The sequence below is a fragment of the Odontesthes bonariensis genome, chromosome 15, assembly GCF_027942865.1.
Source record: "Odontesthes bonariensis isolate fOdoBon6 chromosome 15, fOdoBon6.hap1, whole genome shotgun sequence".
NCBI classification, from domain to species: Eukaryota; Metazoa; Chordata; class Actinopteri; order Atheriniformes; family Atherinopsidae; genus Odontesthes; species Odontesthes bonariensis.
The window spans coordinates 5780828-5797260 of NC_134520.1; the positions used below are offsets into that span (position 1 = coordinate 5780828).

Consider the following 16433-nt stretch of genomic DNA (forward strand, 5'->3'; position numbering starts at 1 on the left):
AGACGAATGAATAAAGGAACGCGTACTATTGCACTATTACAAAACCCAGACGTCAAAGTGGACACAGCTCTGCTTTGTGGTGGAGTGAAACTAGGTGTTCAGTGATGAAGACTGTTTGGAGCAGCTGTTGTCTGTGTTTCCTACTGATACTTTGTTGGCATTGAGAGGTTGTTGTCAGGCCCTTCAAGTTCAAGCTAACTTTCATCCAATCAGCATTCGATGAGCGCTTAGCATAAGCTCAGATGCCTAGTAGATGTGAGCTTTTTGAAAGACTGCGCTTCTGTCTGTTTGAGTTGAGAAAAACACAGATGGATACCTCCATAGGAGTCTAAATGGGCCCTTAGTCTATACAGTTTTTTCAGCCAATGTTTTCTTTTTTTCTATCATACATTCACACACCGATGAACGCATTAGTGGCAATGTAGGTTCAGTGTCAAGCCCCAGGACATTTCAACATGCGCACTGGGGAAGCCAGGGATCAAACAACCGACCTTCCAATAGGCAAACAACTGCCTCCCGAGCAGCAGCTACCCCCACTTTGGCACCACAGTAGCGCCAGGAGTGATAAACAGTTTAAGTCATCTTTCCAGACAGCTCTAACATGTACAGACATTTATCTACATGGGCGCAAACAAAGAGATGCAATTCGCTTACTGGCTTTTAATTGAGGAGGAGCCATGACTGGAAGTGAGTTGCATATTGTTGTACCCAGAAGTTTTGGCACTGCCAGGACGCAGCCTAGTAACAGCTGACTACTTCTCCGTCTTCGAATCCATCAGGAAAGATGCTACATCAGATAAAGTGCCACACACACACACCTCAATGCAGCAAAGCCCAACTGGGGAAGTTTCTTACGGCATTAAGTGTTTGTCATTTTAGTGAGCCTAGGTTTTCAATATTTTATTCACTGCACCACACATTATTGTTTCACAGTGTGTGGATGAATCCGACAGGGAGAGCTTTTAAATTTCAACTTAAGTCTTATTAAAACCGACAGAATTGGATCAGGATGAGGTGATGCTTCAATGGAGGGAAGGCATTGGAGTTTAATTGGGGCAAAAATGTCCCATCTTAATGTGTAGAAATATAGTTCTTTAAGTGGTCCTAGAGTGGATAGCTATTAAAAAGCCTCAAAACTGTGTGCACCCACCAAAAAAAAAAAAAAAAGAAAAGGGGTCATCACGTGCTTAAAGATTACATTCTGGATTGATGTGCATCCCTTTTCTTGACAGAAAGTCACATTAATCTCTCATACGTATTGCTATGTGTAAAAGGGGAAGAAAACAGCAACAACAATTACTACCTACTGAGCCCTAAAGCTGTGTCCCTGTTTCTGTTCAGCTTGCAGCAGTGGGCCAAATATATCGATCTCCATCTATGAAGACGACGCGTATGAAGACAAACACCACAACACATCACAAAAGATCAGATGTGGCAGCGCTCGAGTGGATTAAAAATTATATTCTCATGTGCAAGTCTAGTTATATAATTCCTACATTTCCATGTAACGATGGCCATCCTGTTTTCATGTTAAGAATGTTATGATGACAACATCAACGTGTACCATAATGCTGGATGTTGCAGGATGTCAGTAGGAGGCCGGCTGATTAATTTGTTACTAGAAATGCACCACAGGTCAGTGTGACTCAGAGGTCACAGCAGTGGAAGCTTCTGCAGCACCGACCAAAGCAGCGGTGGTGCTCTGGTGCATGATGAGCACACTGTTTTGACACTCATCTGGGCCTCCTCGTTAACTCCCCCAAAACAGATTTGATGTGCTTAGACAGGCCTACGCTGCGTATTAGTGGGGCTGGTTGGGCTCAGATTGCACTGCGGCACACTTGAAGAATTTAGTATGAACACACTCTTTGTGTTTCCTAACCAGGTCAAACAAATAGAATGATTAAATATCAGAAAGGGTGTTCGAAAAAACTCCAGGCTATCTAATAATACCAATAAATAAATATCTTTTTCTGTCCGCAAGTAATTGCCGTTAGTTCTAGAGCCTCCATGTTGCAGTCGATAAATGTGTGTTTCCTTAAAAAAAAAAAAAAAGTGAGTTTTGCCCATTTTTGTTGCCCTGATCACAACGTCCTCAGTGAAAATGAACTCGTACATCCGGGTGTTGCATTTGAATTGATGGCGAGTAGAGCCGGAGCTGATTTAAACCTGTGTTTACTGCAGATATTTTTTAAGCTGGACTGAATAGTGATTGAACACCTTTCAATTTACACTCAATAGCCAGATGTTAGAGGGTGTTGGCTTTTTTTGACTAGTGTAAAAAGGGCTTAGAGGGCTTTTCCACCAAATCGGTTCTTTACCGTTAGAACCGTCTAAGCTCTGGTTCCAGTCCTGACAAAAAGGTGCTGAACTCTTTTATGGCCCTGAACAAAGAATTGCTCACATCAGGGGATGGGGGTTAGAGAGCCCAGAGACAGTGAAGTGCCTAATCTTTGTGAATGTGAAGTTGAAGCAGCAGTGGAAGAACATGAGTGCAGTGTTGCTCTCATTGTCCTGCTGTTTGATGCTTTCATATCTTCTGTCACATTTATTGATTGCACTCAAAGCAGTGTGTATAAATCCTATACGCTGTGCCATTCATAAATAATGCTCAGTGTTTGATAACGCCAGTGGGCACCACAAAGAACATCCACAAACATAAACCGTAATGACAACTGCATTTATAAACTAGACCGGTGATACTGAGACATCAGTTTACAGGGAAAACGAGGCATACATTCTGTGGAAATGAGCTGTCTCCCTGCACTATGGTTCTGAGGTTCAAAGATATTTTACAAGACATTTAAAGTGACACCATGACATGACTCTGCGGTGGCCTTCTGGCTGTGGACAATCAAACCCGTTTTTAGAAGGTTTGTAAGTTGAGCCAGCTTTGAAGAGACTCTTTTACCAGCAACGGCACCAGCACCTGGTCACAAAGACCTGGGTGAGTTAGTCTCAATTTGGGAAATTCTTGCTTTATTGATAAGATGTAAAGGCTTTAAAACACTACGATCTGTACTGTGTGCCTGTTATTTGACAGCTGGTGAACGTTCTATTTAATCAATACATTCTAACACAGTAATTTTGTCACAAACCTGTTCAAAGAGCTAACAGAGACCCATGCCGTCCGCCACCAGTAGGTTTTCTGCAGCCTGTCCAATCTCATATTGACGTAAGATACAAAGCGTGCACCGTGGCTCTTTTGGTCTGAATGAACAAAGTGAAGTCGTGAGGAACATTAATGTTAACATCAAGAGTGTCCAGTGACTGGATGACTAAATGCGGTCACCTTAACTGACAGATGTTACATGTCTTATGCCTGCAGAGGATTTAATTCTGACATACACAAATTTCAAAGCAATGACATAAATAGAAGACCCTCACAGACATGAGCACAACATTACACTATAAGGATCCTCATGGATCCTCAGATTTGAAAAGCACAATCTATTTTCCCAATTTTAATTTACAAAAATGAATAAGAATTCTGCTAATTTGCTCAAATCAGCAAATGATAAAAATTCATTTTGCTTTGGGAAAAATCTGAAAGAACTTTTGTTCACTGTTTATAAGGAGTTGGAAACTTGGTTTGATGTGGATAAGCTGTCTCTGAACGTAAGCAAAGTATTTGGAAGTCAAAAAGAAAATTAGGAAATAGGAGGTTTATCAAACAACACTTCTTGGGGCTATAATCAATCATTAATTACTGAGGAAATGCATTAAATTGAAGGTCAACAGCAACCCTGTATAAATCTAAGATGCTATAGAGTCATAAAGCTTTATATATGATTTACTGCTTACTTTTCCTAAATGTCTTATTGTGTGGAATTGTGGGGATCAAACTTTAGAACAATTAAAGAAAAAGTTTTATTACAAAAAATAGATATTTATTAGTCAAACAAGGTTGGTTACTTTGACCACTTTAATCCAGTGTTCTTAAAGTCTCATGTTATGAAATTGAATGATCTGGTTTATGTAGAGCAAAGTGCTTCTGTTTGAGCTTTTTTAGTGTTTTACCTGTTGATATTGTAAAACCATTTATCATTGTTGTATTGTGTGCGACAACCGAATTAACGAACCAACTTACTAACTTTGATAGCCACAAAGCCATCCACTTTTGTGATGTCAGTGATGACAAGTGAAAACATTACAGTTAATAATTCATGGCATTCTGTTTGATGAAACTCAAGTCCAATAGCACAAGGAAAATTAGAAACAATTCAGATCCAAACATCATTATATGGTTTGGCCTAATTTCTGCTGTCACAGGATGAAGCAAACAAACTGTAACACAAACTTAGTAAATCGTGTCAAACGCCAAATGACATCTGAGATGAAACTGCAGACAGAACAAACGGGAATTATATAATGATCACATTTAATTACCCACTGTTATGCCACAGAGAATACCAACTAAAGCAAACAAAATTATTCTGATGTCTGCGAAGCATCAGTGCCTGCTGAATGTTTGCAGGAGCGCTGTTTAGATTTTTATGAATGAGCAGCAAAGTCCATTTCGGTTTCATCCGGGTGGTGAGAACACATAAGGTGCCACCCTTTGATAGTTCCAAATTTAACACCAGGAGTGAGGATGCATCTCCCAACAGCATGAAAGAGAGAGGAGAGTAGCCTATTGATTTTGGAGAACAGGCTCTGGTGATTGCTGGCGCACGGAAATCTGTAAATGGAGAGCATTTGTTTCTCTTTTGCTTGCACGAGCAGAAGATTACTGTGCAGCAGAGCTGGAGTATGAAACCTGGCCTGTTATACACACAGGCTAGTGTTATGTTGTACAATAATGCACTGAGAGTACCGACTGACAGGAGCAGCTGTGTAGGGGAAAAGGTCAGCTTAAGTTAATCAGCTAGAATTAGCATCAGCTGAGGAGAGAGTAACTGTGTGTGTGTGTATATATATTTATATATATATGCGTGTGTATAAAAGTGTGTGTAATATAAACAATCAAATAGAAAGCTAAATCTTTTCCAGGTGCAAAGGGCTCTGAGGGAGAAGAGACAGAGAAAGGGCAACATGATGACACAGAGATGCTGGAAAAGCTGCCTTACGCAAACAAAAAGTCTGATGCGCAGAACTTCATGATTAATACATGTCGGAGGCACGAACTTGCCCTCTGCTGACACAGGTGACTCAGCCTCACACCCATAACCCCAAAAAGCTGGCAGCCCATTATGATAAAAATAAACATGCACGGACTTAGACCCTGACAGGTAGAACCACTACAACAGGCATACATTTGTTAGAACAACATTCAGGAGCTGAACAGGTGCGCATCAATTTTTTAGGTCCTGTTGACAAAAGCTTTCAGACTCCTGCTCTAATATATACTTTTCTCCCCCAAGAAAGATGTATGCACTTATACGATATTTTATTTAGCAAAAAAAGAAAAGAAAAAAAAAACAACCCCAGCAGCTGGTGGCCCCACATCTTTAAGAAGTGATTGTTTCCTCTTATTCCTACTGTACGTGTGGGCTCCTGAGCACAGTACGTACACAGATGCCTGTGTATGTTTATCAGAAAGACAAAGGCAATAGGAAACAGATGCTCGTCGTGCATTGTTTTCTCCACAAATAGTGCTGAAATTCATGACCTCGTAACACAAATAGCTAAGACAGAAGATTTACATTACATATTCTATACCAGGGGTCCCCAACCACCGGTACCGGTACCGGTCCGCGAGACATTCCAAACCGGGCCGTGAGATTGGGGGGGGAAAAAAAAAAAAAAACATGGAAATCGGGAATTCTTTCATTTCACTCGCTAGATTCTATACTTGGAAACTGCATAGATTGCATTATAGGAGGCCAATTGTGCACGTTTATTTTTTTCAATGATGACTGTCTGTCTGTCATCATATCCTAATTTGTAAAAGCATCTGCTAAATGTAATATCTGTTGAACGTAAAGTACAAAAAAAAAAAAAAAAAAAAAGTATATGTCACATTACAGATCTCTGACAGTGGGGGGTGGTATTTTGGAAAAAAATTCTGAGTGGTCTGTTTAGTCTGTGTTATAACCCCCTTAATTTTCATTTAAGTAGAAATGGGTCTGGGCTCTTATGGGTTAATACAATAAAGTTTTGTGTGACCAATTATTAACGAGGGAATTATTTTGAAGAATTTTAATTTTTTACACCCAACCAACCCCCCCCCCCCCCCCCCCCCCCCCCCCCCCCCCCCCGGCCCACCACCACCACACATTGCCTTCACATCTGTGGGAAACACTGACAAGGTTTAAAAAAAGTTTTCTCTGCAGTGAAAAGATCGGTTCAGTATTTGGAGAAAAGCATGAGACTGATACCACTCATGTTTCTATGTGGTGCTTGGACGATCTGTAGTCCTTCTTAACTGATAACTGAACTGTTCTAAGATTATGTGTCGACCTTTTGAAGACAGACTTAAGAATGGGGCACATTTAATTTTGTCAAAGTCAAATTTTCAAGATGTCAAGACCTCACCGTGGTGAGAAACTAGTGATAATTTCACTTCCTCATCACATGAAACTAGATGTTATTTGACTATAAAGAATGAAAATTACGTTTGGAGAGGGCATTCCACAGAAGGGTGACAAAAAAGCAGGAAACTCTTCTAAAAGTCACCTATTAACTTTGCGTCCTGTCAAGCCAGTCTAACCTGAATGACCGTCCGACAAATGTCTGAGAAAATCAACTCCTTTTTGATAGCTTTCTTTTTTGGCTTTTTCTGATTTTGCATTAAGACATTGTTATACATTTCTTAAAAAGTCATGAATAAAAAAGAAAAGTCTCACTGCTACCATTCCTTATGCTTGTCTAAGGGGCTGCATCCTGATGCCTGAATATATGCAACAACACATGAGCTTCATGTGATTTTTGTTGTAGTAACTCCATTTCTATTAAACTGAAGGATCCATTTAACTGGAGTTCTTTAATCATAGCTTTTTTTTCTGGAATTGGAGTCTAACACTGACAGATATGATTTCATGGAGTGGATGATGGAATACCCAAACTGCTCATCAATCTGTACACCCAGTTCTTGCAGATTGCTAAACCTCTGTCCATATTTACTTCTGTGAGACTGCCTCTCTAAGGTGCTCTCTCTTTTTTTTTTACACCCCATCGTGTCATTGACCCGTTGCCAGTTAACCTAATTAGTTGCAAAATGTTCCTTTTTTACTACCACTTACTTCTCCAGTGTTTTGTTGCACCTGTTCCAACATTTTTGAGACATTTTGCTGCCACCAAATTCAAGGTGAACTCATATCTTTCATGAAATTGTAAAATGTCTCAATTTCAACATTTGGTTAGCATGTTTTTTATGTTCTATTGCGAATAAAAAAATTTAAGAAGATTTGCAAATCATCACATTGTGTTTATATGATCTCTGCACATTATGAGCCACCTCAGCTTCCCTTCGTCTGCCCTTAGTGATAAACTGTGAGATGTCTCCTTTTAACATAGTCTATGAACACATAATTTCATGTCATTACAGCTTCCCTTTTCACATCTACACCCTTGTTTGCCACAACACTATGCATTAAGTCTTATTCTCTTTAAAGCGTATCATTTCACAGCCACAGTGTTCACTTCCTATCTCTCTGTATCCGCTATGGTTCCCCTGTGTGGTGCAATAACTCTAACTTTGCGTGTCGTACACCCAGTTTGCTCCCTCTAACCAGAATGCCTGGAGTCACTAAACCAAAGGACGTCAGCACTTGTACTCATCAGTCCTCTGTCTGTCTTTGTCTCACTGCACACTTCCCTGAAAATACCATATTTCTCAAACCACTTGAAAACCAAACTTTATTGTGAAACCTTTTCCATAACTATAGCTTTTTACATTTGACTTCTATCAGTCACGCATTTTCCCCACACATATAGTGATAAACACTCATGCAAGACGTACATTTCTAGCTCCAGGAGCCTTTTGTACGAGGGCACAGCCCCTCTTCTGTGGCTAAATAAACAGGCTCTGTCAATTATTTAGCACCTTAGTCCTGCTGTCAGAGTTACGTATGCATCAATTAATAAATACCTCAAACAGACAACACTCAGACATGAAAACAACACAGGGAAATATCCACAGAATGAACCTCATAACACCCCTGAGATTTTTGTACTTCAATACAGCTGCATCTCCATCGTGTGCACAGCCCCCACAGAGGGCAACCTTTCAGGTATTACACTGTTTGCTCGAGTATCTCACTGGAGACATGATCTGCATGGTGCTGCGAGCCCCACTGAGCCTTCCTACTGCAAACACAATTGGTTGGATTTTTTTTATACATTCACATGTCCTACATTTATTGTGTGTCAAACAATTTAGTGAACTGCCCAAGGCTTTGACTTTTTGAAGTTGCTCTTAATATCATTTGATATCAACTAACAATATAGGTCATGACTCATTTAGTCACCAAACCAGTTTTAAAAAAAATGCAGTCTGTCTCCAACATAATCCTGTATTTAGTATCTGCAATACTAAATACAGAACTGTTACACTATAACTTTTTTTGCCAATTGGCATCCTACCTACAACAGGGTATCTAAGTAAACACAGTTATGCAAAAATGTTAAATTTCTCAATGTTCAGACAAAAGTCCTGATTTAAAAGTCCTGTAGTCAGAAGCTATGACTTGACCACAGGAACCTTTTCCAGTGACGAGTTCCCAGAGGGTTCCCGTTCTGTGTCCCCTCTGTTTCCACTGCTGGAATCAGGGACTAAACAGAGTTCCAGAGTCCAAAACACCCACGTCCGAAATCATTTTTTACTTCCTTGAAATAAGCGCAGGGACTATTTACCAGAAGTTCCTACACATGCAACCTTTAAGGTTAGCTGTGGGACACTTCCCCTGCATGGGCATGTAATCAGTATTCAGCACATTGTAGATTCTCATCAGAGTTTTATCCAGGTGCATGTGCAATTCAGTCCATGTAAATGCATTTTTTGGGGCTGCAGGGGGTCTGGGACTCTAACCTGGTCCAGCTGCATCAAGGACCTTCAGCCTCTTTATATGGGGCACCCGCTCAATCAGTTGAGCTACCAAAGCCGCATTCGGACAGAGCCGTTCTAAGAACGGTCCTCCTCGAATTTCGTTCTGATAACTGTCCTTCCCCAGCGGAACTGTTTCAGTCTGCATTCGCACATGAGTCGGGATCAGGTCGGGACTGATGCAGCTCAACCGTCTGCGACAGTGACGTGTTACTTTAGCGCCACATTCAACAACAAAACAAAACCCGCGAAAAGTAGGGAGAGAAGAAAAAAACACCACAAAGAAGCTAATATGGAGAGCGGGGAGGCCACCGTGTTCATGGTCTGCATGATGGTTATATTAATCATGGACGATCACATTGGGAGTCTAACATCGAGGCTGGAAGAGCACACAGAGAGAGTCAGGAGACGAAGGATGGAGCGCAGGTTTCGTTTCATGAAGGAAGGAAGGAGAGCAGAGCGCCGCAGACAAAGGAGACAACGTGTTAGTTTAACTTATTAAACACCCGCCAGTTGTGTCTATGTGGTATGAGTAAACATTTCAGCTGTGACAGCATGACATGGGGGGTAGCTACCAACCACCAAACACCTACGTCTATGTGTTCCTATAGAACCCTGAAAAGACCCAGCCTCGGAGAAGGAGCTAAAATGGTTATAGGAACTGAGGGCCATGGTCCCGAGTTCCTGTATGTCCGAATGCGGGAGAAAACGGCCCCGTGGATTAAAAGGTTATAGGAACTGCCAAAGGTTCCTACAGTCCGAAAGCGGCTCAAGTAAATAAAAAGTGTCACCCTTACACCCCATTTGCATCTCAGCCAACTGTACACGTAACCTGACGAAGCAAGAATTACCACCTTAAAGTGGTTTACCTCAACAAACCAGTCAAGTGGAAGTTTATTCCCATGTCAGTTCATTCTTGTATCATAAAATGTATGTAGTAAAGCAAAGAATTTAACAAGTTAATGTTAGTAGGCCTGACCTAAAAAAAAAAGCTTGTTCAGACTTAAAGTGATGGTTCGGAGTAGATTCACCCTAGGGTCATTTGAACCGTGACATCCAGCCAAGTAGCCCACCCGAAGTTTTTCCGATATTGGCTGAACATCAGCTCAGTTACTGAGTTATCCCGAATAGCTTAGTACAAGCGCTAATGGAACCTGGTAGTATCTCCAAAATTACCACACTAAAATCACATGCCATGACACCAAACTTCTACAGTAGTATAAATATGGTCTGTACTCACAAAACGATGCATTTGGAAGTTTGTACATAGTCCAGGAGTTCATTATTATCAACACAAGCCTAATAGCTTCTCTGCTGCTAAAGCTGCGTCAACGTCACTTCCTTGATCTGGAAGCCTCAATGTAAGATGAGGGTTGATCTACTACTGTAGACAACAAAGTATATGCTATATTCTTCATGAATTTTTATGAATTTTTATGTTGTAGAGTTGTGAATTTATTTTATCAATGGAGAAATTGAGCAGCCTTGCTTTGTTGTCTACAGTAGTAGATCAACCCTCATCTTACATTGAAGCTCCCAGATCAAGGAAGTGACGTCGACGCAGCTTTAGCAGCAGAGAAGCTATTAGGCTTGTGTTGATAATAATAAACTCCTGGACTATGTACAAACTTCCAAATGCATCGTTTTGTGAGTACAGACCATATTTGTACTACTGTAGAAGTTTGGTGTCATGGCATGTGATTTTAGTGGGGTAATTTTGGAGATACTGCGAGGTTCCGTTAGCGCTTGTACTAAGCTATTCGGGATAACTCAGTAACTCAGCTGATGTTCAGCCAATATTGGAAAAACTTCGGGTGGGCTACTTGGCTGGATGTCACGGTTCAAATGACCCTAGGGTGAATCTACTCCGAACCATCACTTTAAAGGTTCCAAATCCATTTCTGTTGATTGGTGGATCAAGATTGCTGGAAAGCAACCAGACATTTCTGCTACCAGACAAAAGCCTAACAATATCCAATGCCTTAAAAATCTAACCAAACGAAAGCACAGCGTGGTCGTGTGGAGTTTTGTTAGTGACATACTTGTGTGCTTCGTGACTTGTACGGAGAGCTGCTCTCCAGGTCTTCCAGGATGCTGGTCAAGGAGTCGATCTCTGCATCCAGACTAGAGCGCCTCTCTTCCAGGGTCTTCTCGGGACCTTTCATCTGCGAGAAAAAACATCCAGTACAGCAGCATTACACAACATTCACACCCCTTCCCTTCACTGTGAATGATATTTTTCATTCTCTCAGAGCCCTTTAAACATCAAGTGGTCTTTCACTAAAGAAAGGCCTCTGTCTAACCACTCTGCTGTACAGGTCTGATTGGTTGAGTTTAGAGCTGGAGAACTCTCTTTGGAGATGGGAGAACCTGTTGAAGGACAACCATCTCATGTCTCATGTCGTCCTTCAACAGGTTCTCCCATCTCCAAAGAGAGTTCTCCAGCTCTGAGAGTAGAGTAGAGGGAGTGTTGGGTTCTTGGTCATCCTCCAGACCAAGGTTACTCAGTTTGGTCAGGCAGCCAATATTTGAAAGAGTCCTTATAAGGAGACTGTTCAAATAACAAAAGGTTTGATTCCGATTCGTTGGGTTATGATTTGATAAAAAAAGAATATTCTTGACTCAAAACAAGTACTCTAAGGTCTGATCTAAATCTAAATGTGGTGCTGATGTTTTGAGATGGAACAGTTTGTTCTTATGATTGGAATCCAACAGGAGTTTGGTAAATTTGTGACAAATTGGCTGGAATTTCTCCAGAATATTTTGCCGCCAAGCCACAGATTAAGGTCGTGGTGGTCCGATGATATCAGAGGCAACGTTTTTCTCTCACTCACACACTGCGGTGAAACTGTAGTCCAAACGTGCTCTGATCTTTTCACTTTCCACTGCAGTTAAGTACTAATCTGAGGAGTTCATTTTTTAAGGATGAGAGATCAGACAAAATGGGGTTGAAAATTCTTTCTTTTTTTTTTTTTTTAACTTATACTTGTGAATAAATCCTGGTTCTTAGAAAACAAAAACTGCTGATTTTAAAGGACTCGATTTTTCCCCACACCCTCTGTCCTTCTGGTTGAAAGCTTCCTGCATCATTGAGGCCACTGTGCTCCTGCAGCTGGAACACTGAAAGTCTAAAAATTTCACGCCCTTCCTTCATTCGCTAATTGGACACAGTTTATATTTCATTTGAAAATTTCACATCAAAATTCTGAATTGCCGAATAATTGATAAGAATCTGAGAACCTATCACCAAAAGAAAAGAAGAAAAAAGCAAAGTTAACCTTTATTTGCAACAGAAATTAAAAACAATGTGATATCCATGTTGTAGTAGAAGTCAGTGGCTGCTGCATTAGGGCATTTTCTACATCAAAGTGTGTGAAGAACATCAACATTCCCAAAAAGCGCCTGGGAGAGTGTGTTGTAGGGTTGACAGGGTTAAACTACGTTCACCGGCTGCGCTTAACAGTTAAAGATATATCTGCAGTAACAACAAATAATTCTGCCTCTATGCTGCTCAAAGAAATTCTCTCCACACTTCTTAAACTTTGGATTACAGTTTCTAAGTTCACATTTCACCATGCCCTCAGACAATCCCTTTGAAAGCCGCCAATCAATAGCAGAGACCTCTCGATGTGAGAAACACGGTGAGAAATAAGAAGCAATGTATTGTCTGAAAGACAACTTTCATAGCGCCGTGCACTGTTCACCTCCTGCTTTTTCGCCGCATTTGGAATGACAATATCTTCCTCTTTGCATATTTTTGCTCACAATCTCATCCAGCATGACCTCAAACAAAGACCCAAATTCTTTGAAATTAAAGTCTAATATTTTTTAGATTGACATTTCAAACATGCTCTGATAATGAGAACTACTGTGATTTCCTCACACAAGAGGGAACTTGAAAGCGTCAGCAAAGAGCGGTAACGTTCCAACAGAAGCCGCTGATTTATTCATCTACACTTTTCTGTTTTGCCTCGGAGCAAAATACAACCTCATCACATGAAAAGACACTAAACACTTGGGCAAAAGAAACAAAAAAGTGTTACAACAAAGTCTGGAAAACACTTAAAATGACGTGACCATTAGTGGCAGGGTTTTCTACAAAAATTCCCGGAATTTTCTCCATGAAATGACAGATGTATTTTTAGTCCTCTGAACTATGCTGCAACTGCAAGGAGACTTCATGCAATTGCCTGCGGGTTTTTTTTGAGTTGGTTGGATCAGTGACTGCTTCTTACTCTAATGTTATGTGTTTGGATTACCTGTCACGATCTATTACAGGCAGGGGTTTGCCTCCATTTGGAGCAGAGCTGCCGCTTAAAAACATCTAAGGCAATCAGGAGCAGGGATAAACAAAGCAAAAAACACTAATAGCTTCTCTCAAATCAACAAAGGAAAAAACAGACTAACTTGTTTAACAGTCATAATGAAAAGGATGAAAGGAAATACTGCAGTCTTTGTGTAGTGCAGGAATTTTTTTTGGCGTGTATGGCTTCATAATGTGGACATGAGCCAAGATTAGAGATTTGTCTTTCCCTCTCTGCTAAAGGTTCAGCTTTTAAGTGTCATAATCCAGACATCTCTCTCCGCCTGGGTGATAAAGAGCATATTTCTGCCTTATCCTGAGTTAAATACCATTTAATCCCTGATTTATTCATTCAGTACATGAAATTTCTCCACTTGAGCCCAGAGAAAAATATATCAAGACATTTTGATTGATATCTATCCCGTTTTCTGAATGGTGTCCAACAGTTTAAGAGTTCTGCTTTAGCTAAAGGACAAATAATTAAGAACCCAGACGTGTATTAGTGAATTAAGCTCCAGGTCAGATTCACTCTATAGGCAGAAGAATGGGAAAAAGAAGTTGGGGCAAACATAAAACTAACTGGGCACTTAATTTCTTATGCGTCATTTAATTTAAGTCTCCTTACAGTTCAGAGTTAAACGAGGACTATTTATGAAAATAATCCATGGCAGCTAAAACTTCTCCAGCAGCTACTGTGGAAACAGAACTTTGCCTTTATAAGACATTAGAACTATTGAAAAAAAAAACCTGTAGGCTGAGCAGGAGCTTGCAGGTCCTGAGCGGAAGCATTCAGCACAGTTACATGCAGAGCTGAGTCGAGCTACAGCTACAGCTACACCTCCACAGTGGCATTTAATGGGAACACCGTCGTTGTCCCAGTATACGTGAGCGGGGGCAGCTTTATATATATTCATATAATTCATATTCATTATTTCTATATTTATTTTTTCTTGAGTCATGTATTTGTGCTTGGTACTGCACATATTATATAGGCTGCACAGATGATAACCCCTAAAGCTGAAGTACAATTCTGGGTTTTTATTCATCTTAAATAATGCAATCTCTGTTGCAGGTATCTAGTTAACACTATCACTACCTGATAGGAGACAGGCATGCGTCGTAATCCTTACCTTGCATAGATGTAGCAAACCTGGATGTTTCTTTGGCATTAATGCATCTGATATCCAAAAACACAATGTATTCCTAACAGGGAAGGAGCTGGAATATAGAGAGGGTCATCAGGGACTTTGCTACCGCAGATCATTCTTATCGGCAGCTGTCGGACTCCATAACACTACATGAGCGCACTCACTCATCATCACTATAACTCACCATTTCACCTGCATCTTATCATGTTCAAATGTCGTATATATACCATTTTACATCTTGTACATACCTTCTTGCAACATGCAATTTTCGTAACTAGTGGGATGATAAAGGTTATTCTATTCTATTCTATTACACTTAGCTAAAGAGGGGTACGCTCAGTCACTTCACCCAAGGACCCTGACACACGTAAAATAAGCCCACTTATGTAGTCTTGGCAGGTGTCATTTTCATTTTATGAAAGTTAAGTTTTGGCACCCAGGTGATGAGAGCATACAGTATATGTAACCAGTCTCTTGGTTTTATAGATCTATGCCATCACCGCAAAGTTTGAGCGTGCTCGTCTTACATCAGGCAGCGACTTACATCAGGTAGCGACTTACATCAAGTAGCGCGAAATACATCCTGGAATTATTTCTTCTGAAATCCATCCATGCAACGTTTGAGGCCGAATCAAATCCTAAAAATTCTCACTGATGTACTTTAGAACAAATATTTGTCAGTGTGTGCAAAGGATGTCGGGTAAATAGATTGTGGAGAATTAATATTAAAAGGTTGTGTTTAGAGGTTAAAACCTGTTTGCATTTTTAGTTGCTTTTTGATAGTGTTTTATTGTATTTTTTGCCTTTTTTTTTCCAAAGAGGGGATGCAGACAGAATATGTGGCAACATAAGCAAGTCATTTTTTCCTTAAATTTTAAAGATGGATCTACATCTCACTTAGTTCACAAGAGTAATACGACTCCTTTAAACAAAATCGAGCCAATACTCTGTAGGAAGGATGCCGGCACTTGTAACTCTGTTCTGTCTCTGACTTCTAGAGGCTCAGGTAAACTTTTTGTTACATTTTTCACAACAGTAAACCTGTCCATTTTGTCTCCCAACTACTCGTACATCTTTTAAAAGCCAATTTTCATGACGGATTTGAACATTTGTGTAGCTGTCCTTTGAGATGTACGATCGCTTTTCTAACACCAATGTTGACAACTAAGTGGGGAAATTGGTTCCTTTTATGAAGCTGGAAAAAAGAAGAAGAAAAAAAACTAACTTACGTCACCAGAAATACCACACATGCTTAGAGGAAACTTAGAACAAAAAGTGGTTTGTTCTGCTGCTGCCGTTTATGACTTCTAATAAACTTAATGAATTTCTGATTATATCCAGTTTTACTCAGAACAATCACATGCACGCAGCTCTTGTAAAAGTGCAACTGATGACTAAGGCAGAAGGGTTCAACTCAAATACCAACAATTGTCAGTGGGAGCCTTTGCTTAAAGGATCAGACACCAGAGAGCAGTTCCACACAGATAGGTGTGCAGTGCAAATCTAAAACTGAAAGTCCAAAGAAGCAGATCAGTGTTCATCACTGACGAGCACTTGGAGTTCAGTGAGATGATTTTTCAAAATGGCAAGTTTGAAGTTGTGAAACAGCTATTGTGATTTAACTTGATAAAATCAAAGGGCTTGTGTTGAGCTTTTGATGATTTGCTGAAATGTTTTTGTAGATTTCTAGTAAGGGAAGTTCATTTTGTTGAGGGTTTACAGCATTCCTAACTGCTCATGTCTCTTTGGGCCCTGCCAGCTCTAAATGGGTTAAGGGGAAGCAGCTCTGCTGTCTGGCTGAACCTAACATTCCTTTGGTGAAGCAAAATCCTGACACAACAAGTGTCACTGCACTGCACCTTTTAACATATCTAAGTGTGAATGTGGCTGTAGTTTACAATAAGGCCATTGCACCACTTGAAAGTATATGAGAATGCTAAACCTGAGAGCATTCCTGTATTTAGTATGGCTACAGTTTGTACTGAAAGCGTCCATG

At 40.3% G+C, this 16433-nt stretch overlaps 1 protein-coding gene across 2 annotated transcripts in view; it reads right to left on the reverse strand.

Annotated features, from left to right (window-relative positions):
- The window catches only part of lpp (LIM domain containing preferred translocation partner in lipoma), a 176730-nt gene that overhangs the window by 80782 nt on the left and 79515 nt on the right, over nt 1–16433 (reverse strand). For both annotated transcript variants that reach the window (XM_075484837.1, XM_075484838.1), the window contains one exon: nt 11029–11151. In XM_075484837.1, the coding sequence (XP_075340952.1) occupies nt 11029–11151 (123 nt within the window). The remainder of the gene's footprint in view (nt 1–11028; nt 11152–16433) is intronic.